General features: G+C 37.1%; 1 protein-coding gene across 1 annotated transcript in view; it reads left to right on the top strand.

Annotated features, from left to right (window-relative positions):
- The first annotated feature begins 15,171 nt into the window (after positions 1–15,171).
- LOC127638068 (mucin-2-like) overlaps positions 15,172–24,434 on the top strand; it is a 50,929-nt gene continuing 41,666 nt past the window's right edge. The window contains exons 1-6 of the mRNA XM_052119403.1: positions 15,172–15,264; positions 17,497–17,752; positions 17,913–18,027; positions 20,411–20,501; positions 20,635–20,756; positions 20,914–21,127. Coding sequence (XP_051975363.1) covers positions 15,189–15,264; positions 17,497–17,752; positions 17,913–18,027; positions 20,411–20,501; positions 20,635–20,756; positions 20,914–21,127 — 874 coding nt within the window. The 5' untranslated portion in view covers positions 15,172–15,188. The remainder of the gene's footprint in view (positions 15,265–17,496; positions 17,753–17,912; positions 18,028–20,410; positions 20,502–20,634; positions 20,757–20,913; positions 21,128–24,434) is intronic.

The raw sequence follows: 24,434 nt of genomic DNA, 5'->3' as shown, positions 1-24,434 counted from the left end.
CTATATGGTAGCACTGTCCTGTGCATTCAGCACCGACTTTGTTAAAATAATTGTGTGACCCATGTAACCCATCTCCACCCCATTTACTGTACAGACTGTTTATATGGGTCAGTGATTCTCTCGGGTTAACATGGAGATAGCTGTGTTTTTAAGAGGATTCACTTTTTTCCCTAAATGAGCCTTAAAGATTCTCATCCAATGTCAGCCACTGGACTTGGTGTCTTTGGGCAGGAGATCAGCTTACCGGATGCTTTCAAGCTCTCTGTCCCACCTCAACACCATGTGTGTGCCTTGCCAAATACTAAGGGTCACGTTTAAATTACGATAAAAGCGCTCAAGCGGATGATCTCTTTCTGTCTGTTCCCCCTTGAAAGGTGGATGAGTATTAGGACAGTTGATTACATTTAATTTGATGGGGGGATTGTACTCTCCTCTGATTTAATTTGTCTGCATGGAAGATTGTGTTCCTCTCTGGTCTTTAGAATCTAGAGGTCTTTGAGGTACAGTATACATTTCTCATCCCTTAAAATGGGGTTTGGTTTGCATGAGCATTCTTTAAGGACTGTAAGGAGAATTAACGTGTTAATGCATGCAATTAATTAAAAAGTTTAACATGTTAATTTTATGACGCATTTACTGCTTATATAGCATGTAACAAGGTTAAAAATGGGAAAGGAGGAGGAGGGAACCGGCTGAATGATCAAAATAATATTTAATGGAACAAAAAGACACACAACACAAACACACACATGGCAGATGCATGTTGCTCTCTCTCTCTCAAACTGCTGCATCCCTCTGCACTTATCACACTCCTCGGCTGATTAGACAGATTGGGGGCCAGGCGTACATAGTCACTGCCGGAAGGCTTTTCAACACCTCTAGAGCTGGGGAGGGAAAAACAAAAACATCAAAAAAAGAAGAGAGGGAAAGGGCAAGACGGAGTGACAGTGAGAGAGAGAGAGGAGAGAGAGAAAAAAAAACTTGTTCGCCAGTTCTCAGACACACCGTCGCCTAATCCTCGATCACTCTTCCACCCTCTGATGGATGACAGCCACTCCTCATCAGGTGGACCGGAGCAAGTCCTCCGACACCTAGCAGATGGAACGCCCCTCTGAGTTTCGGCAGCCAGTAGTGAGCCTCTCCGCCCCTGGCATTGGCTCCACCTCTCCAGGCGGTCGGCAGCGAGCCCCTCCTCCCCTCTTGGACAGCGGCCATTCCTCCACATCCAGGCGGCTGACAGCAACTCCTCCATCCCCTGGCGGATGGCCGCAGCTGCTCCTTTGGGCGGATGGCAGTGGTGAGGACTCCACAACAGTGCATCCCTCCTTCCTGGGCTTCGGCACCAATGTTACAAGGTTAAAAATGGAAAAGGAGAAGGTGGGAACTGGCTGAAAGGTCAAAATAATATTTAATGAAACAAAAAGATACACAACACAAACACACACATGGCAGCTGCGTGTGGTTCTCTCTCTCTCTAACTGCCACATCCTGCTACACTTATCCCTCTCCTCGGCTGATTAGCCCTCCTCCTCATCACACAGCATAAACCAGCATAATCACTGGTTGGAAGGGCGGAACCATTATAATGTGTTCGTCTGGAGTCATTACACTGACCATTACACCACCACACACACACAGTGCTTCCATAATAAAATTATGAAGAAAGAACCTCTTAATGCTATTTGATGTACAAACAAAGCAAGCCCAGATGGGACTTGTGATTGAAATCAAGTATGTTTCAGCCTATGTTAGGCCCATTTTAATTACCACAGAAGCATGCCAACTTTCACCAGGCAGAACGAGACGTTTTTGAATGCAAGAGCTTTTCATGTGGAGTTCAAAATGGCGCTGTTAATAAAACATTATATTGTTACATATTGTAACCGGTAGAAAATTACCTAAGATGGAAAAAATACATTTTGAAAGAAAAATAAGTATATATAGTGCCAGAGTTCATCACTTTCCAAATCTGCAATTAACCATAAAATATTATGCATTTAATCACGATTAAAAAGACGCATCGCCTGATAGAACAAATTTTTACTTTTATAAAATTGCATCAACCTTCATGTTGATAATCAACCTACCATGTCCTTACATCTACATACTGTAAGGTCGTATGGTTGTCAATGTTTGATGTGTGTGCACAGTGTGTAAACTAAGGAACGCTTGGAAAACCCACCTGGCAGAAGGTAAACAAACTCCTATCAACAGGACAGGCCTATGGAAGGTGCGGGGAGGGGGCAGAGGGCTGGCAGATCAATGCCAGGCATTGAGAGAGGGGACAGTGATACTGTACAGTAACTGAGCTGATTAGAACACAGCCCCATGTGCCTTTGAGCAATCTTTTGGTCTCTGACATGTGAGCCATGATGACTAAGGAACTTTCCGATTCAAAGAGGGAATGTTACATAAAAGGGAATTGTGTAATTTGCATTTTTGTATGTTTATGTTTTATATAAGAAAAAATGCATTTTATAGTCATTTTGCAAACGTTCTGGATCTAAAGTTCTAACTAAAATCTAGTTTTAATAATAATTTTAGATTTGGGAACTGAAAACTGGTTCTAGTAGGAACCGGAATCGTTAAGAAGATTTTTTTTTACAATTCCCATACCTAATAATAATACACAGAAATTAAATGATAACACTTTACAATTAGATATATATAAGAAGAAGAAGAATAGTGAAACAAAGTTCTTAGTTTTCGTGGAAATGGAGAAAGCAGGAGATGCAAACCTTTTGAGCCATCTGCTCAAAGAGCTCCAAGAAGTCCTCCGGCTCGTCCAGGAGGCCCATTATGACTAATGGAACCTGGGGCGGAGCGGTCACGCGGTCCGGGGTCGCGGTGGTAGCACCCTCCTGGTGCAGCAAGCTCCGGAACATCTGCCGGTCCTTCGCTTGGGCCTGGAGGAGCGCAATTAATCACTGCTCCTGTTCGGTGCGCAGCTCAATGAGGGCCTGATGTTGTGTCTCGTGGATGCTGGCGAGGGTCTTGACCACATCCTCCAGAGGTGAGGGATCCATGGTGGCATTCTTCCCCCTTTAATCCTGGGTTTCGGCACCAATGTGACAAAGTTCTTTAACTCTCTGAAGGTGGTGGGAGCTGGGCAAACATCCAACATAAAACACTTTATTGTCATCACTTTTCAGTGTAACAAAAACTTTCAACACTACTGCTTTTCAGCATCACGAACACACATTAACAGGGTGCTTTTCAGCTCAATACAGACACACATAGATTTGTTGCATCTCTCTCTCTCTCTCTCTCTCTCTCTCTCTCTCTCTCTCTCTCTCTCTCTCTGTCTCTCTCGACTGCAGCGCTGGTTGCAGCTTTATCCCTCGTCCATCAACATTGTAATCACCAAGAGCTGGGTGAGATAATTACCTCCAGGTTTCCATCCTGGCCTCACTCCGCACCGTTGCTGCTTGGCCCCACCCTGCTCGCAACAAATAGCATTTATTAACATTATTTTCTACATATAGCCTGCTAAAACATTTTTAACATTAAAAGTTTGTGACAAGGTCTCTGACTTGTGAAAGAGGAAGCAGGTGCTGGATAACATTTATTTTCACACTTTCTAGCTTTGCACCACAATTTGTTTTTCAGCACAGCTTGAATGTTTTCACACACAATCACTCTGCTGCATGTCTCTCTATCTCTCCACTCCGGCTGTCTGGACACCCTTTTGAGCCTTCTCCGGCACTGTAACATAGAACAGCAGTTTGAGATAATTTCCCACAGGTGTCAATCCTCGCTCTCCACAACGCAATGCCCACATCACCACAAAGTTGTAAGTTAACATTAGTAAATGCATTATCATGAACAAATTATGAACAAGCGTATATCAATAATTTTTATTATTAATCAAGATTAATATGCTTAATTCTGGAAAATTTTTAGTTCATTGATAATTCATGAAACCTAATGCTAAAATCAACTTTTGTTAACACATAAATCCTTGAAGGTTTTCCCAGTTTCTCCAAATGTTTCTTTCTATCATAAAGGCAGCCATCCATATAAATTGCCACCTGCTCATGTTTGAGTTATGTCCATTGTATGAGTATGTGTGTTTGAATGTCAGTGTATTGAGCTTGAGAATAATGCTTTCCTTAAAGCCATCTCTGATTTATGAGGTAATTAGTGCAAGGTATGATTGTGATTGTTTGTGACTGAAACATATGTCATAAGAAGAGCAGGTCAGGTGATGTGAAACAGGTTTGTATTTGTGCAGTCTCTCTCTCTCTCTCTCTCTCTCTCTCTCTCTCTCTCTCTCTCTCTCTCTCTCTCTCTCTCTCTCTCTCTCTCTCTCTCTCTCTCTTCCTCCCTCACCTGCTCACACACAAAGAGAGCTCAGTGTTAATTAAAGGCAGGGTTGGCTTACATTATGCAGGCTCTGGTTCTTTTGTGCTGTTTGTTATGAAGAGGCTCTTAGCAGGAATGGAGAGTAAATGTAAAATGGTACACACTCATCTTATTACAGACAACAATTGCAAGAGGTCTAGAAACACATTGAGAACACAATATTGTGATATTACTTATTGTGCAATAGTAATATTGTCACGTTACTGGATGCTATGCACATTCAAACAAGCTAGAAGAAGTTGTTTGTAAATAAATGATGTAGATTAAGACAGATTAGTGGGAAAGGATTGGAATTCATCACAATCTGGCAGAGAGAATATGCCCATTCTAGACAGACCCCTTACTCAACCCATCCTTGTTCTGCTCATTTCAATTAGAGGAATTACACAAGCATGTTTACACACTATATAAATAGGGACATATTCTATTGTTTTTATATAAAGCTAACTATAATTACTATAAACTAACCCTAAACCACACCGTTAACCTAACAGAAAACCTTTTGCATTATTATAATGTTGAAACTCATTATTTATGTTTGGATTGTTTTTCCAAATGAGAAATTTCCAAAACGTCCACAACAGCAGGTTGTGTCAAATTTAGCTCACTTCTGCGTACAAACTTACAGCAAACCCCAAACTATAGCAAAGTGCACACACACACACACACACACACACACACACACACACACACACACACACACACACACACACACACACACACACACACACACACACATGTTGTGTTTCCATGTTTTATGGGGACTTTCCATAGACATAATGGTTTTTATACTGTGCAAACTTTATATTCTATCCCCTAAACCTAACCCTACCCCTAAACCTAACCCTCACAGAAAACTTTCTGCATTTTTACCTTTTCAAAAAACATAATTTAGTATGATTTATAAGCTGTTTTCCTCATGGGGACCGACAAAATGTCCCCACAAGGTCAAAAATTTCGGGTTTTACTATCCTTATGGGGACATTTGGTCCCCACAAAGTGATAAATACACGCTCACACACACACACACACACACACACACAAATGGGACTTCTGAATTACATAGCTGACTGCATGGAATCGCAAATAATTTGTTCTAATAGGGGCACATTGTGAAAAAAAATCATGAATGAATGTTACATTTATATAGCGTGTTTCTGACACAGCACTAAACAAACTTTACACAATGAACAGGGAAAAAAAAATAATAAAATTTTACCGCCTGCACAACTGGGATTTAAAACTGACTAGTCACCGACTATGTTGGCTAGCTACACATTAAATGACTATTCAAGATGCTAGATAACTGACTGGAGGTTAAAAGGACTAAAAACAGAGATGAAAATTAAATTTCATGTTAAATTGTACTTTTGCTACATGGCGATATCTTCTAAGGCTTTTCGAATTTGACCAAAAATCTCTATGGAGAATTGATATAGCAAGGGTTAAACAAATGATGTTTTGCCATACCAGTAGGTGTGGAAACTCTTAAACCATGTGTGTTACAACTAAGCCCACATTCGTGTGTGCCCGCTCTCCATTAAATGGTTTCATGAAATACATTTGAGAAATGAGTTGAATATTGTTTTGAAATGTTTACAAAAATTTAAACAGCTAGTTGCTATTGTAATTCATGATATTAGTGTGTAATATGGATACTGTATTGCTACATGTAACTACCAGTATATGTGCAATCCAACTGTTACTCAGTTGGCTGAACGGGTCTGCTTTGTCATTGTTGATTCTACTGAGAAATGGAAACACAGCATCTGTTCTATGCAAACATACGCTTTGCATTATAAATAAGTTCCTCAGGCCACTGTATAGTGTGAACAATAGCAAAATAATGTCTGGATTATAAAACAGAATTATTCAGAATATAATAAATTTAAGCATAAACAAGTTTATGGATCTGTAAGTACAGTGAGGGCCGTTATAGATGCAGTACACTTTACCAGTCATAAGTTTGGACACACTTGACTGTATTTATGTTTATCATGATCATAAAAAAAAAACATTTGATCTATGCTTAAATGCTTGAAATAAGTTTTGTACGCAAATCTAAACTATATCTGCATTACAATATAAGAAAAGAAAGAAAAAACATCCCAGTGAGATATCTCAAGAAGTTAGACAAAGGAACCTACATCTTACATATGAAGAACCTGAAATATAAGATTGTTTTGATTTGTTTCACAGTTTAGGTTACTAAATTATGTTATTTCATAGTTTTAATAACTTTAGTATTATTAATTGTGGAAAATTGTCCAAACTCTTGACTGAGTGCGCCCTTCAAACATTCACACATGCACAGTCATTCAAATGCAAGCTAATGAAATGTCTTTTCCTGTTTAAGCAGATTATTTAATGACTAATGGGTGCATGCCATTCATATGGGGTGCACACAAAAGGGTCATTTTAAGGTCTCCACTTCTCACAGAGCAAACATAAACAAATGCTATCAGCTGACACGGACTGCAGCATACATACAATCATATAAAAGCCTCCACTACATACATAGTGACACCCGCAAACAACCCCCAGCTATATAAGCACAGTAAATTTAGTCTATGTACACAAAATTAAAACCACCTGCCTAATATTGTGTAGGTCCCCCTCAACCCGCATCTCAGAATAGCATTCTGAGATTATATTCTTCTCACTACAATTGTACATAGCGGTTATCTGAGTTACTGTAGACTTTGTCAGTTCAAACCAGTCTGGCCATTCTCTGTTGACTTCTCATCAGCAAGGCATCTCCGTCCACAGAACTGCCACTCACTGGTTGTTTATGGCACCATTCTGAGTAAATTCTAGAGACTGTTGTGTAACTGTTGTAAAATTCCAGGAGATCAGCAGTTACAGAAATACTAAAATCAGCCCATCTGGCACCAACAACACAACATTCTATAGAATTTACTCCGAATGGTGCCAAAAAAATAAATAAAAACATCCAATGAGCGTCAGTTCTGAAGATTGAAATGCCTCGTTGATGAGGGAGGTCAACAGAAAATGGCCAGACTGGTTAGAAATGACAAAGTCTACAGTAACTCAGATATTCGCTCTGTACATTTGTGGTGAGAAGAATATCTTCTCAGAATGCTTATTTTCCATTCCACATGTCCACTGTAGCGTGTTGTGTTTGGTTACACACACGCGGGAACATAGACTTTCGTGTAAATGCCGCCAAACCTCGCAGAACCCACAATTTTTCAATCTGAATGTGAACAGCAATGAGATTTCAGAACTTCTGTGATGGGTGCGATTATCAGTGAATAAAGTTTATTTTTCAGTTCCTTACACAAAGTGATCATATGGCTTCAGAAGACTTGGAATACTTTTAATTAGGGCTGTCAATCAATAAAAAATTGTATTGAATTAATTACATATAATTTACAGTTTATTATAAAAAATAATTCATATCATTAAAATGCATTACATTATTGTGGTAGACAAGTAAATCTTTGATAAGACAATACAAAAACTTTAGAGGGCAATACATTTATTGTTCATTTCCATGTTATTGGACGTAAGCTTATCGTTGGCCTGCAGTCCACAGTTATCCATTTTGCAATTGAATTTGTCAATCTGTATAAGACAGATTTATTATAAGGACTTTTCTAAGAACGCATCAATGTACATATGCGTCAGATGAATGCTTTTGGAGCTTCTCGCTTTGGTTGTGTAGCATCATAAATGCAGCATTTTTATGTCAAGTTAAACTTGACACATTTAGCTGTGTTTGAATGCAAGAAAGCATTTTCATCTTGTGTTGTTGCTAGTGTCAAGCAAGCCTGAGTGTGGTTTGTTCTCTGCAGCTCCACTTTGCCTACAGCTGGAGTTTTGCTTACTGCCCCCTCCTGAAAACAGGTGGTACTTCAAGCTTGAATTAATCAGATGTTAAGAATATTCCATATTACATTCTGGGGACATGATTGAATAATTTTTTAAAGGTTACATCATTCAATCAACAGCCTTACTTTTAATTGCGTTTTGTTTGTTTTTTTGTCCTTTTTTGGTCTTGTCAAATGTGATCTCTTCTAACTGTCCATTTTTGAAACACTTCTTTATGTTTTTTGGCATAAATACTAGCATACAAGTTTGATGTGAAATGAGGATGAGATTAGTTTTTGGAAAATATGAAGAGGAAAGTTTCATTGTTCCATTATTGACAGGAGAGATAAATGAGCTAAAGAAGGCTCTGATGAGAGGCGGCTATAAGGACCTCAATGAGCTTTGACTGCACAAGCAGCTGGAAGATCAAGTGAAAAGAGAGATGAACGTGCCAGAGAGCACAATGCCGACATGTGGTAACCTGTGTCATGTGACAACCGACTACTCCAAAATCCCTCTTCTTGTTAAATGACATGCATTCCTACCTGATTCAATTTATGCCACATATGGATTTGTGGGGTAATCAATCAAGAAGATGTCACTGAATTTATACCAACTCTGAGTTCAAAGGTACCGGCTTGATAATATATATAATAGTTTTAATGATAAACTTAAAAGACAAACACACACATGACGGACATGTCTGTTAACGATCTCTCTCTCCTGCACGATCCTTGATTAGCCTAATACCAGACCGGGTGTGTAGGATCACAACCTGGCCCCGCCCTCCGCCCTGCCACAATACAAAATAGGTTATTACTAATAAGAAATGGTAGTGTTTACAAACACAAAGATAATACAACAATTCAATAAACAATTATTTGTCTCAGACTTTGTATAATAAAAATGAAATTCTATGTGATTTTTAAACAGTGGTTTTTAACGTTCAGAAGGAGAAAATAATCTCCAAAGCCTAACTGGTTTAAGAGGGTGAACAGATTCATTGAAGAACAGTTCAGTTCATTGCATTCAGTTTAGTTCAGCTTCATATATTGGATGAAATGCATATGTCCTTCTTTATAATGTCTGCCAGATAAGGTTTCACTTCAGACAACAGGCCGACCAGGTGCTGTACCTGTAGAAAGTGTTGGGGAGTAACGGAATACATGCAACAGGAATACGTATTTAAAATACAAAATATAAGTAACTGTATTCTACTACAGTTACAATTTAAATCATTGGTATTTAGAATACAGTTACATTCAAAAAGTATTTTGATTACTGAAGAGATTACTTTGCATTTTATTGTCATTTGTTTCATTTAATATTTAGTCCTTTCAGATGGAAAACATTTAAAAATATAAATGATGCGATACAAAGTGCATTTGAACAGCGGTGAAACATTTTCTTATTGACAAGTCATACGAGCAGACAGAGAATTAAGTTTTGAAGGAGCAGAAGAAATATAAATAAACCTTGTGTAATTGGCAGCTTATGCTAAGCTAAAAATCGCCATTTTATATGCACATGTTACCAGACACGATTGTATTTGTTATCAAGAAAATTCACATTGGAACATAATTATTTATATAATTATATATAATTAAATATTATATATAATTATTCCTTGATTATTAAAGACCCTTGATATTAGGGCAAAAATCATATTCTTGATCATTTTTGTATTGTTTTCCTGTAATAATATCTAAAAATCCTTAAAACAAGATCAGTTTGATTTATTTTGTTTTAGAAACAACACTGCATAAAATATTTAGGTTTTGCAGAGAATGTATTTTTAACATGTGTATTTTGTCTTACTGTGCTGGCAGAGTTTATTAGTCAAAACAAGTGAAACAAATCTACCAGTGCTGACGAAGTAATCCAAAGTATTTATAATACACTACTGACCTTGAGTAATCTAATGAAATACATTACAAATTACATTTTACATTTCATAAGTAACTCCCCCAACCCTGCCTGTAGATGAGAAAAGAAGGGAGTTGTGATCACTACCAAATGTCCTACCATGACTAATCTTTAGGATTAATGGAATATTAAACAAATGCAATTATATTTTTAAATATTTATTTTATTTTCTTTCTTCTAATTTTTATTAAAATCTATTCAGTACGTCCACAGCGTGAAGGTAGGATCTTTATTTATGAATGGACTCTTGTTTTAAAATCTCCCTCTGCTTCCAATTATGACTCCCCTTGAACACTTTTAAGGTGTCATACACTGAGAAATCAACTTTCCTTGATCTTTTTACATATAAGAGGTAATAGTATACTATAAAAACATTCTGCGAGTTTCAGAACTCAAAACTTATTTGTTAGTCTAAAAAAAAGGCTTTATTTAAACCAATATTCCTAAACAACTTCCTCGTCTCTATTACGTAATAGAGATGAATTCATCAGCACAAGTCTGCCTCTGCATTAACAGGTCAATGCCTACTTCTTCAGCTCCTCTTTGGCTCACCCACAGGTTCGGGGTTAGAGCGGTGATAAGAGTCGGCACAGCAGGGAGAATCATAGGGATTATTGGAGCAACAAGAGGTTCAAGATGCCATGCAAAGTTTACAAAACATTGTGCAGTGCCAGGCTGTGGAAAAACAGACTTTTTGCATTTGATTCCTAATGATCCTAACATTAGGAAAGAGTGGCTGACGTTTAATTTAAATGAAGTCCAGGATTGCGCCAGTAAGACATTGTTTATTTGTTAGCTTCATTTTACTGTGGATTATTTTTCAAACAAGACATAGTTCTACACAGTCTTTGCAGAGTGACTTCTAAAACAGTTCTCCCCTTTTCTCCCCAATTTGGAATGCCCAATTCCCAATGCGTTCTAAGTCCTTGTGGGGGTGTAGTGACTCGCCTCAATCCGGGTGGCGGAGGACAAATGTAAGTTGCCTCCGAGTCTGAGACCGTAAATCCATGCATCTTATCACGTGGCTTGTTGTGCATGTTACCGCGGAGATGTAGTGTGTGTGGAGGCCCGCGCTATTCTCCGCGGCATCCATGCACAACTCGCCACATGCCCCACCGAGAGTGAGAAACACATTATAGGGACCACAAAAATACATCAAAGAGCTCATCCTTAAACAGCCTTAAACAGTAAATCCACTAGATAGATAGCCTGAGGAAACCACACAATACTGCAAGTCATACACAGAGGCATTCTGAGAAAGTGTGCTGTGAGTTTTGAAACAGGGTTTGGTCAGCAACCACTTGCAATTTTCTAAGAGTGTAGGTGGATCACTGTCCCCAAGCAACATACGTAATACAGCACTGAGATATGTAGAGAATATATTCAAGAAATATACAAAATATGTAGTCTTCAGTTGCAACTGTGTATATATATATATATAAATAGTTCCCCAAACATGAAAATTTCCACTTTCATGCATGATGTCTATGACTTTCTTTCTCCTGCTGAACACAAAGACTTTTAGAAGAATATCTCAGCTCTGTAGGTCCTCACAATGCAAGTCAACAGGTTCCAAAACTTTAAAGCTTAAAAAAAGCACATAAAAGCAGCATAAATTTATTCTATATGCTTCCAGCGGTTTATACCAAGAAAAGATGTCTGGAGCTTTGAATTCTTGAAGAAAAATGGACACATCCTAGACACAAAATGCACAAAGATGTCAAAAACCAAAGAATTAAATATAAGCAGAAGCAATTCCGTGCAAAATCATCCATTTTCCGTTATGATGACATACATTATCAAGTGTATTGCATAATGAGGAAGTGGCTCATTATGATGTAATCTAGGAAGAGGGGGTTGAATCTATGCAGTCTTTCAGTTTAACTTATCCATAGCCATGTCCCATACTTTACACAGGTCCTCTTCCAGCTCATCCGACAACTCAACTGAAGCATCGCTATGTCTGAATTCTTGATGTGTCATCATCTAAAAGGCAACGAATGCAAATTTCAGACGAAGCCTATATTAATGCTGCTGTTTTGTTTTTCAATTTTACTTTAAGTAATTTGTCGTAGAGATTATTTAAAGCTAATATTTACTAGTTTGTTAGATTAATTGTCAACTTTAATGTGGATTGTGTAAAATATTGAGATCTATGTGCGATTGTAAGCTGTTTTGTTGTTTTGTGTTTTTTGCATTTGTGACCCCGTATTCAAATAAAAGTGAAAGAATAGTTATCTTTCGTCATCTCGTGTTCAAGATCCACCTATGGGAAGGGCATACGCACCTGACATCTGCAGAAGCATCCAATTGCACAAAGTCTGGCTTGACAGACAGGAGTGCATACCCAGTGCTGCTGTAAAGCCCCACCCTGACCTGAGGGCATGAAAGGACCTGTGCGCGCTACTTTCCTCAGTTGATATTCGCTTTTCGCGACCTATGCGAAATACTCACAGCTCGACTGTTTCTCAGGTTTGGCTCAACAGTCTTTAGAAGGACACATCCTTGGATTAGCATTCGCCAGGCATGACTGCCAAAGGAGTTCTGGTCAGTTTGCTGTTTTATTCAGCCTGCAAGCCACCCACGCTTGCAGGCCTTCGTATTTCTTTACAGCTGACTGCCTTTCCTCGTTGCCATTTTCCATGGGGGGGGGTGCATGGGGTTCAAACATGCGGAGGAGGTTCTCTCCTTCCCTGAAAATTGTAGTCATTTTATGTCCTTGCCATGGAAACTCCTGCACCATAAACTCGAAGTAGCTGCTACCCAAGGCAGCGAACTTGAGCATGACGACTCAGAGGGGGGAAATAGTGATGATGCTGCAACTCTGGGACTCTCGTCTGTCAGAAGAGTGCATTCTATCTCCAATGAATTGTCTCTCACTGTTCAAAGAGTGAGCGAGTGTGCAGTATCGCATTTGCCTCAGACTACAGGGCCTTATGGCATCAGCCATCCAGGTTGTGCCCTTGGGGTTTTTGAGAATGAGAATGGATTTGGTCTCTGCATCTCAACCTCCTACTTGATCGCTCTCAAACTTTACAGTGACCTGTGCTTTAAACACATGTGATGCCTCTAGGGGTGGTCATGTTATGAAAAGTTGTATCTACAGTTGTATCTGCTTCCCTGACCAGGTGTTGTGCCACCCAGGAGGGCAGCACAGAGAATGGGATGTGGCTAACTGAACTACGCTCAGCTTACATAAATTATCTAGAGCTCCTCACTATTTGGAAGACTCTAAGACACTTTCTGCCCTGCTTTCAGGGGCATCATGTCCTGGTGCACTGTGACAATACTACAGCGGTAGTTCACATCAATCGCCAAGGAGGGATGCACTCCCCTCAGCTTTACTGCCTAGCCCACAAAATGTTGGTGTGGAGCAGTCAGCATCTCCTATCGAGGGGGAAGAGTGGTGACCCCACCCTCAAATAGTGTGCATGATGTGGGAGAGGTTCGGTCTGGATTCCGTCAATCTCTTCGCTTCATGCAAAAATGCCCATTGTCCTACGTTCTTCTCGCTAAAGGACACTCCCATGGCACATCCATGACCCAAGGTGCTGCTCTATGCCTGTCCCAAACTCAGCTTGATTTTTACCACTGTAGCCAGAGTGTGGAAACAGAGCTTGACACTAACTCTCATAGTGCACAGATGGCCCGAAACACCATGGTTGGTGGAGATAATTCCTCTTCTTTATGCCATGCCTGCTCCCGTTGCACACTGACCTTTTATCTCAGGTTAACAGAGAAATATACCACCCTCATCCAGATACCCAGAGTGGCACTTCCCACTGTGGTGGTCGCCACCAAACAACATGCCAGGGGTTTTCCATGAGGTCTTTGTATGACTGTAAGTGGCACATTTTTGAGAAGTGGTATAATTCACATCATTTGGTGTCATATCAGTGTTCAGTCACTGACATACTATGCTTTCTACAAAACCTTCTGGACAAGGGTAAAACCTTTTCTAGCATCACGGCTTACCTGGCAGACATTTCTGTTTGCCACATTGGCATTCGCAACAGTGGGACAGCAGCCTCTCATTCATAGATACATTAAGGATGCTAGCTGTTCTGTGCCAGTTACTAGAAAGCTTGTTCCTTAGTGGGACCTCTCCATGGTGCAAGAAGCTCTATCACAGCAGCCTTTCGAGCCCTTGGAGAATATTGTTTTAAAGTCACTGTCTTATAAAAATACTGGTGCTGGTATCAGCCAGATATGTCAGTGATCTGTATGCCTTATCTGTTCATTCTTCTTGTACAAGATTTTACCCAGGCATGGGGAAGGTTTCTCTAAGACCCAATCCGGCCTTTATGCATAATTGCTTCCCTAAATTCACGGGCGAGGTGTTAGAGCTCAGCGCTTTCCACCCACCTCCTTTCACATCTCTGGAACACTAGAGGCTGAATGCTTTATGTCCTGTGCGTGCACTCCACATGTATTTGTGTAGGACTGAAAATATCAGAAAGAGCTACCAATTAATTTAATTAAAAATAATAAAAATAAATGTATTTGAATATTTTAACAGTTTGATTCTTGAGACTTTAAGCTTTCAAACGGTATATATTTTAGAGGATTGGTTCAGTATTTTGAGAAAATATTAATAAGAAAATTTAAAAAGTACATTTTAAAGTTCAAGGTCATTTTCAAGGTCAAGGCCACCTTTTGAATGGGAACCACTGGAATGATGAACAGTGCATAAGTGTTAAAAAACATTATTAAAAAAGGCCCCCACTCACTGAAAAAAACTATTTCCACACAGAAATTGCAAGTAAACAGACCATATGTTCTTTCAAGTAAAGGCTACACACAATTCTTGGTGTCTTTAATTAGAAATTCTTAAGTAAAGTTTTCTTTACAATACTGTTTTCAAGTACATTTTATTCACTCTTTGTTTGTTCATTTTACTTAAGTAATGTAGAACTGAATTAAGCCATGTTTTTGAAAGTGTACTAACTTTTCAATGAGTCATGTAGGGTGCGGAAAGAGGTGAATGGGCAAATATAAAAGGGCATATATACAAAATCAAGCATTATTGGAGCTCTAACTGTAGACTTCTCTCTCCTCCCAACATGGAGTGGAGGACATCTGCAGTTTGCATACTACTGTTGGCTCTTATATGTGACTTCCAGGTTAATGCAAAGAGGGGTAAGTGTTACCTTTCAGCTAACCACCTCGTTGAATTTAAATGACGAAGAAGAGGGTAACTATATCTTGTGTTTTTTAAATGTTGTTTTTATTAGCACCTGATCAAGTCTGTGCAAATATAGTCTGTTATATAGTATTACTTTACGCATTAGATAAGGTTAACAACGAGAAATGACTTAAAAGGGAAAGTTCACCTGAAATTTTACATTTTGTCATTTATTCACTCTTGTGTTGTTACAAATCTAAATGACTTTTCTTCCAGATTAACACGGGGAGATGCTTGGCAGAATGTTAACCTCAGACACCATTCAGTCATTGTATGGGAACACGATGCATTGAAAGTGGACAGTGACTGATACACATTCTGCCTAACATCTCCTTTTGTGTTCCATGGTAGAAAGAAAGTCATATGGGTTTGGAACGACATGAGGGTGAGTAAGTGATGACAGAATTTTTTGGGCGAAATGTCTTTTTGAAGACACTGAATCTAAATGTAATAATTAAATTGTTGTATTTTCATTAGGTGTCCCCTTTTTTTTTTTTTACATTATGGTAATTGAGAGATCTTGACAAAAAATATACCTATTGATAGCTTTTAAAAATATTTAAGATTCCATTAAATAAGATTCTAAAATTCAAAATGTTATAGCAATAGATTTATTCCAGATTTAGGGTATTAAATGATCATGCCTTCCCCCAAAAAGGATGTCTGTTAAGTAAAATAATCTTCAATAAAAATGATCAATTATAAACTGAATTTATCTTGTGACATGGCATGATGTTGGGGTTGGAAAATGATACATTATCATCATTACAGCAGCAGTAATATTAGTATCTTTAGTGTCTTTAGAGTGTAGATTAAACAGGAACTAGCTGTCTGTAACTAACAGTTGTGCAGATCATAGTTTCAACACCGTTTAACCTGAATCTGTTACTATCTACGTCATTGATAACTTGCTTTTACAGGTTACTAAACAGTTTGTTGAAGTTGTGAAAAGTGAAAAAAAAAGTCCATATACTTCATTTCATAGTGTCTTTGGAGTTTAGCTTGATAAAATTTGCCGTAACTCATCATGGCTCGCTTTTCTGGTCAGTGCCGCAGTAAGCAGCCTGTAGGTGCTATATTCAATGATGGGCCAATGAACTTGTGTTGGTTTATTCGATTTGTGAAATCACATTCAAAGTCAGTGGTACATCTTCCAAATGTTTTTAGGACAAATGAAAATGTAAGCAAATGTGATGGCCATGTCTTGTTATTGAAAATCATAAACATTTTCTTCACATGTGATGAAGCAAAAATAACAACTCTAGATACAGCGGCCCCAAAAAGTAGTTGGACACTTTAGCCACACTTTGCATTAAATAATTAAATATCAAACAAAGTTGCAACTGATATTTTATTTGCTAATGCAATGAAATGTATACATTTTAATTGTGGCTTAAATGTCAAAAGTAGGGCTGTCAGTGGATAAAACATTTACATGACATGCGGATTAATTAATTAATCGCATATATAATGTTTTGCTGAGAAAGGTCCCCAAATAAAGATAATTAAAAATTATTTATATATAATAATTAAAATAATTATACATTTAATATCTATGGCCTATAATAAATATAATAGTGCTCTCTATCATTTAAAAATTGTATTCGCAATTAATCACATACATTCTTGTAGTTAATCACAATTATTTACAGATTTTTGATAATGCTGAAATTTGACACTATATATACTTTTTCTGTCAAACTGTATTTATTTCCAGCTTAGGAAAGAAAACAAATGAATGTGTAGCAATATAATGCTTTATTAAAATTTTCCAAACAAAGCTTTCCACAGTATAAAGATAGAAATGGGCTAAAATAGCACTAATTCAAGTAACATAGACCAGATTCTGTGGAGGCGCTGCTTTTGAGGTTTTTTGAGGCGCTTAACTGCCCCCTACTGAAATGGCTTGTAAAAACACACTTGCTTCAAGCTTGAATTGCTTCAGTGGTATGACAATGCATACTTATATTACAAAATTTACACAGCGTGATTATTTGCATACATTTTTTAAATAATTAATTGCATAAGATTAAAGTGTTAAATCATCAGACATAGTACAAATATGTTCTGAGACCACTATATGTGTTAGGACAACCTAAAACCTTAAGCAAAGCTGTAAATAGCATTTTTCATACTTACATTGGTGTACATTTGCAAAGTATAATTTTTTTTTCCTCCTGTTCTAGATAGTAACCATGTAAGCAACATTTGCAGCATGTGGGGTAACTTTCACTTCATCACATTCGATGGGGACTCTTACCAGTTCCAAGGCATGTGCGAGTATAACCTGGTGTCTGACTGCCAAAGCCTCAGTCGCCAGTTCTCAGTTCACATGAAGAGAATGGAACACACCAGCGACCCAAATATCAGCAGAGTGGCGGTTACCATCAATGACGTTTCTGTCAAAATGACTCCAAACCAGGTCATGATCAACGAACATATGTAAGATTCTGGTGAAGATTTTGTTTAATTGTAGTCTAGTTAATTTGATTGCTTGATTAATTTAACCTCAAGGCAGCGGTGAACTCACCTGAGTATCTGTAAACGGTATATATACGGTAATTATATATACTGTAATTTCGTTTTTTTTTTTCTCATTCAGTGTAACATTACCCATCCATGTATCTGGCATCCTTGTGGAAGAGAATACAATTTACACCAAACTCCATTCCAAACTGGGGATCAGTGTCATTTGGAACAGAAAGGATGCAATCATGGTGAGGTTATAGAGCCCAATCCAGTCAATACCATTCATATTTTCATAGGGGATTTGATCATTAAAAATATCTTATAAACCTTTAAAGACCGTGAGCTCTGACATTGTTTATTGAAGGTATATGCTTCATATCCATCAGTCTGCATTATTTCAACTTCATTAAAGATGTTAAATATGCAGTCTTGTACCTTTTTCTTTTTGTCTGATTTGCAAATACATTTTTTGCTTCAAATCAATGTTTTTGTAATGTGGGAGGGACTTTCCTATTCAAGAGAGCATTTTATTGGACACAAATGTATAGAGTGCAAAATGAGTCATCGATATTTTTGGTACAAAACCCCCCCTATTTCTCTTCCCAGTCCAGCCCTGGTTATTAGCCACTGGCTTGTAAATATTCAGATTTCACCCACCAGTGATTGAACTGTCTAGTGGCGTAGCACTGAGATCCTTTTACTGAATAAATAGCTGGATTCATCTTAGTGTATTACTGCGTGTTGTCTTGTGAGTGTGCACTCTGAAGGAAAATTACCTTATTTGGCTGCAGTGGGTCGGGGATCGCGGTGTCACCATTGCTTTATTTGGGCCATAAAATGCCATAACTACATCTACATTGCATTAAACCATGTCAACTCTGATTTTGGTTAAACTTTTTCACAGACTGTTTTCACAACATGGTTGATACAGACCAGTAACATGCCTGTTGAAGGTCTGTTAGAAGGCAAAAGTGTTGCAAAACTCCAAAGCTTGTAGATTTGAATTTGAGAACTTGTAAAATCAATATTTGCAAGTCATACACATTATGCAAGTAAAAGATTCCTGTTGCTTTGTTCCGTGAATTTTGTGTCCAAAGATGAGATCAAGAAACATTCATTCGAATCATACATTGCACGGATGAGGAGAAAACAATCGTGCAACTTTTCTCTTGTTAATGTGCGCTGCGCTCATTTAACCATAAACATTTGCTCGTGGAGCTGCTGGCTCTCTTAAAGAGACAGTACCATTTTAGCACTTGTTATGCATATCAATGTAAACTCAATGTAAAGTGCATAAAAACATAAAAACAATTAGTAATGTAGTTAGTGTTAGTGTGTAATTTGTATATATATATAATTATTTAAAGGCATGATACATTATGAAATATTTTAACTTCAGAAAACACTGTAAATATGAAAGAATTTAACAAATCGGCTCTTGCAGCATAATATAGTAGTTTTGATATAGTAGCACTTAATATAAATTAACTTTTATTAAATGATTAAATAATTATTTCTGTAATATAATTATTAAATAATTGTTATATGTGTAATTACATTTTCTTTATTAGTTTCCATTAGGTTGTGAATATTTTCTAAAAATATTTGATTACAAATTTCAAATAGTGTCAGTATTCCAAATGCTATTTCATGACATCATATGAATTGATAGAATGTGAAATTAGATTTTTTTTAAAAAAAGCTAAAATGTGCGTCAATTGATGAAAAGTGACATTTTAAATTAAATTTACAATCCCTCTTACTATATTGTGTGAAGTCATATATATGAATACTATTGATATGTCAAAAGGCCCCCTTCTCGTTTTGCTTAATATTTTTTTTATTTTTATTTTTATTTGCATTCTGCTTACATGTCGTCAAAAGTCTGGTGAGTGAAAATAAAAATGTACTTGCCGATGTTGATTCTTTCTTCAACATGTCTGAAGAGGGTTGCACTTCTAACATCATGTTCTGTGATTGCACTGAATTATAAGGGACTTTGGTAATAAGACATTCTGCTAAAATGCTTGTGTAATTGTAATGAAGTAATTCAGTGGAATAAAATGTGATTTTATTATATACATTATACATTGTGAATAATTTATACAGTGTACGTATATATATACCATAAATACTTTGCAGTATGATTCGTTTGAAAGAGGTAGCTTATGACAGAGGAATGGGTGCCAACCATTTCAAAATTATGAAAAAACTTGCATCACCAACTTGCAAGGTAGTAGATAAAGAGTGAATGATTTAGCATATTGTGCAAACCAGTTAAACTTGGCAAGTGAATATTGCTATATAAGGCAATTCTGTGTAAAACTCTGAAATTCTGCATTTGAATTATTATTATAATAGACTGAGCATTCCTATCTCCTGTTGAATTTAGGTTTGCAGTGATATTCACCATTATATGCTAACAAAAAGTTCAATGGTATTACCATGTTTTTTTGAGAATTTATTTTAGTTGCTTTGGAGTACAATGTATAAGTACCGTTGTATATGAATATGGTAATAATTCTGTACCTGTTCACATTCACACTTATATTGATTCAGTATGCAAATTACGTATAGAGCCAAATGATGAAGATTTTTCTTTTAAAAACAACATTGTGATGTTTATTTTAGGTGGAGCTAGATGCCAAATATTCAAATCGTACTTGTGGACTGTGTGGCGATTTCAATAGTATTCCAGTTTATAACGAGTTTATTCAATCAGGTGAGTTGCTTTCACAGCCTGATTTCTGTCTATACCATTTTATTTAGAATAATTCCTCAGTTACTATATACAATAAAATCTCCGTCAAGTATCTTGATCAGATAAATAACCATCTATATCTTATTTAATATAGAACAAAAGGTTGGTCATATTGAATTTGGGAATATGCACAGAGTTCCCAATCCAGAGCATGTCTGTGAAAACCCTTTTGAAAACAATGATGAGCAAAATGTGCTGGACCAATGCGAAAAACATGTAAGTCACAGAAACTATCCTTATGGATTTAAAGGTGAATTTTTACATTCAAATCAAATTGAAAATCACTCCCACTAATCAGCATCTCAGAATTCCAATGTTGTTACTTAATGTGGACTTCTGAGTTTAAAGATACACCATATCTGTGTCACTACAGCGGGATTCTTGTGCAGAGCTTTTGGAGAATGAAGACTGGTCTTCTTGTACAATGGTTTTGAGTCCTGAGCCGTATGTCACGGCCTGTATGCATGATTTGTGCTTTCATAAAATTAGAGATGTTAACACACTCTGTGCGACTTTTTCGGAATACTCCCGCCAGTGCTCTCATGCGGGAGGGACTCCGCCCACTTGGAGAACAGAGCGATTCTGCGGTAAGAAATGCAAGATGTAGATGTAGAGGAAGTCACAGTAGATGCTTTTATCTTGCCTTTTTTTCTTCCCCTAAATTGCCTAATAGCTGCTCACTAATAGCTGCTTGAATGCTGGTCAGCTAAGAATTCAGCTTTCACAATTCAGACAAAGAAGCACCTCCTTCATGAAGACAACAAAACTAACTAAATCGTCACTTTGGGGACAAGTTTTAATTAGCTAAATTCAATATTCAATACATAAAAACTTGTCTTACTTCAAAGAAAATGTAAATGTTTAAGTTTGCAAGGAAAAGATAGGATTTTTTTCTCATCTTGATAATAATAATAGTTACAGTCAGGTCCATAAATATTGGGACATCGACACAATTCTAATCTTTTTGGCTCTATACACCACCACAATGGATTTGAAATGAAACGAACAAGATGTGCTTTAACTGCAGACTTTCAGCTTTAATTTGAGGGTATTTGCATCCAAATCAGGTGAACGGTGTAGGAATTACAACAGTTTGTATATGTGCCTCCCACTTTTTAAGGGACCAAAAGTAATGGGACAATTGGCTGCTCAGCTGTTCCATGGCCAGGTGTGCGTTATTCCCTCATTATCCCATTTACAAGGAGCAGTTAAAAGGTCCAGAGTTCATTTCAAGTGTGCTATTTGCATTTGGAATCTGTTGCTGTTAACTCTCAATATGAGATCCAAAGAGCTGTCACTATCAGTGAAGCAAGCCATCATTAGGCTGAAAAATCAAAACAAACCCATCAGAGAGATAGCAAAAACATTAGGTGTGGCCAAATCAACTGTATGGAACATTCTTAAAAAGAAAGAAAGCACCGGTGAGCTCAGCAACACCAAAAGACACGGAAGACCACGGAAAACAACTGTGGTGGATGACCGAAGAATTCTTTCCCTGGTGAAGAAAACACCCTTCACAACAGTTCTCTCTCCAGGAGGTAGGTGTATGTGTGTCAAAGTCAACAATCAAGAGAAGACTTCACCAGAGTGAATACAGAGGGTTCACCACAAGATGTAAACCATTGGTGAGCCTCAAAAACAGGAAGGCCAGATTAGAGTTTGCCAAACAACATCTAAAAAAGCCATCACAGTTCTGGAACAACATCCTATGGACAGATGAGACAAAGATCAACTTGTACCAGAGTGATGGGAAGAGAAGAGTATGGAGAAGGAAAGGAACTGCTCATGATCCAAAGCATACCACCTCATCAGTGAAGCATGGTGGTGGTAGTGTCATGGCGTGGGCATGTATGGCTGCCAATGGAAGTGGTTCTCTTGTATTTATTGATGATGTGACTGCTGAAAAAAGCAGCAGGATGAATTCTGAAGTGTTTCGGGCAATATTATCTGCTCATATTCAGCCAAATGCTTCAGAACTCATTGGACGGCGCTTCACAGTACAGATGGACAATGAACCGAAGCATACTGCGACTGTATAATTATTATTAGTAAAATAAATATTGCATTTTTACTATGCAGTGGTAATATATTTCAGTCGTAAAACTTCAATTTCATGCGCCATTTAAACCAAGCTTTTATTTTGATAGATCACTGTGTCCGTTTATCACTTCTACTATCTAACAGAGCGCGCCTAGTCATAATGTGGTGTTTTTAGTGGGCCAAAAGCTTCACACATAACTTTGAAGTGTGAAGCACAAGATAATTAGATGCTTCTTTAATGAAATCACAGGCTGTTATGATTTAATAATCATACTAGGACACATGTACAACACATGGTGACAACGTAGTACTAGCCCAAATGGTCGAAACTCTCACACTGGACTCATCCAGCTGGCTACACTTACTGTTGAAACATGATAATAAATGTTTAATTAGGCATATATAGCTCTCACTTTAAATTAAGTCATGCAAAATGCTTAGTTAGCAATTAGTCAGTGCTTTATTGCAACCTTTATTAAGCATTTATTGATTTAATATTAAGTGTTCCTAAAATATTATTAAACACATTAGACAAGATAAAGCAGAAATATGTATCTAATTTATTACATATTTGGGTAACACTTAAGTCTACTGAATGTTTCTTGAAACACTGTTTACTAGCTATAGCAAGTCAGTTGATTAGCTCATATTTTGCTGTTATACAGGCTATTGAAAGTCTACTGAATGTTTGTTGAAACACTGTTTACTAGCTATAGCAAGTCAGTTGATAAGTCACTTATAGTCAGTTGAGTATCTGTAGGGTGATCATCAAATTTGATATCTTTATAAACTATGAATTTATGCTTAATTAATGTTCTCAGAAAAACTTCTTTACCACCGGTTTGCGTCAAATAAAATACATCAGTTAGGTATGATTAACAAGTTGTTTACTAATGATAAAAAAAACATGATCAAAATAGTATATTTAACTTATTAAACAATAATAAATAATTTTCTACAGTGAATATAAACAAATAACATACTATTTATATGTAGATTATTAATGTATTAATAATGCAGGAACACTGAATTATAAATGATCAATTAACTATCAACTAATGCTTTACAAATACTTTATAACCGTGTACTTATTATAAATTGTTACCAAAATGTTTTTCAAATATTTTTTCACCACATAATAAGGAAGTTTAATTTTGTGTCATTAATGTCAGTACAACTTTCTAAAGAAGTGTAAAAATGTATAGTTTCTATTGTTAGAGTATAGTTAATATATATTTGGACAGTAACAGTATTATTTAATTATTTATATATATTTTTTCTTTAAGAAATTTTAAATTAAAAATATAAATGTATTGTTCTGATGTAACAATATGTTGCTAAAATAGCAATTATCTCCCACGGGAGTTTTCGGTAATGTTCCTGTGTGGTGTTTACATACATCCGCGGGCGGACATTTCTGTTGCCTTGCGGGAATTAAGTGACATTGTACACAAATTTGATAACTCCCATGTTAATGCTGTGGTTATAGTAGCTGGTGATTTTAATAAGAGTAATTTTAAAACTGCTTTTCCCAACTACTATCAGCATGTTAAACATCCAACTAGGGGAGCACATATCCTGGATCACTGTTACAGTAATGTAAAATCTGCTTATCAATCTAGTCTCAGACCAGCCTTTGGAAAATCAGATCACTCCTCTGTGTTACTTCTTCCTACATATATACAGAGGAGTAAACAATTAAAACCTTCGTCATGTATTGTTCAGTGCTGGACGAAGGAGAGTGAAGTGAAACTACAAGGATGCTTTGATGCTACTGATTAGTCTGTGTTCCGTTCAGAAAATTTGGATGAGTATTGTGATGCAGTGACTGGGTATATTGATTTCTGCATTGAT

Source organism: Xyrauchen texanus, chromosome 46 (genome assembly GCF_025860055.1).
Source record: "Xyrauchen texanus isolate HMW12.3.18 chromosome 46, RBS_HiC_50CHRs, whole genome shotgun sequence".
NCBI classification, from domain to species: Eukaryota; Metazoa; Chordata; class Actinopteri; order Cypriniformes; family Catostomidae; genus Xyrauchen; species Xyrauchen texanus.
The sequence above is the reverse complement of the archived record's forward strand: the minus strand, read 5'-3'. Positions and strand labels throughout refer to the sequence as shown.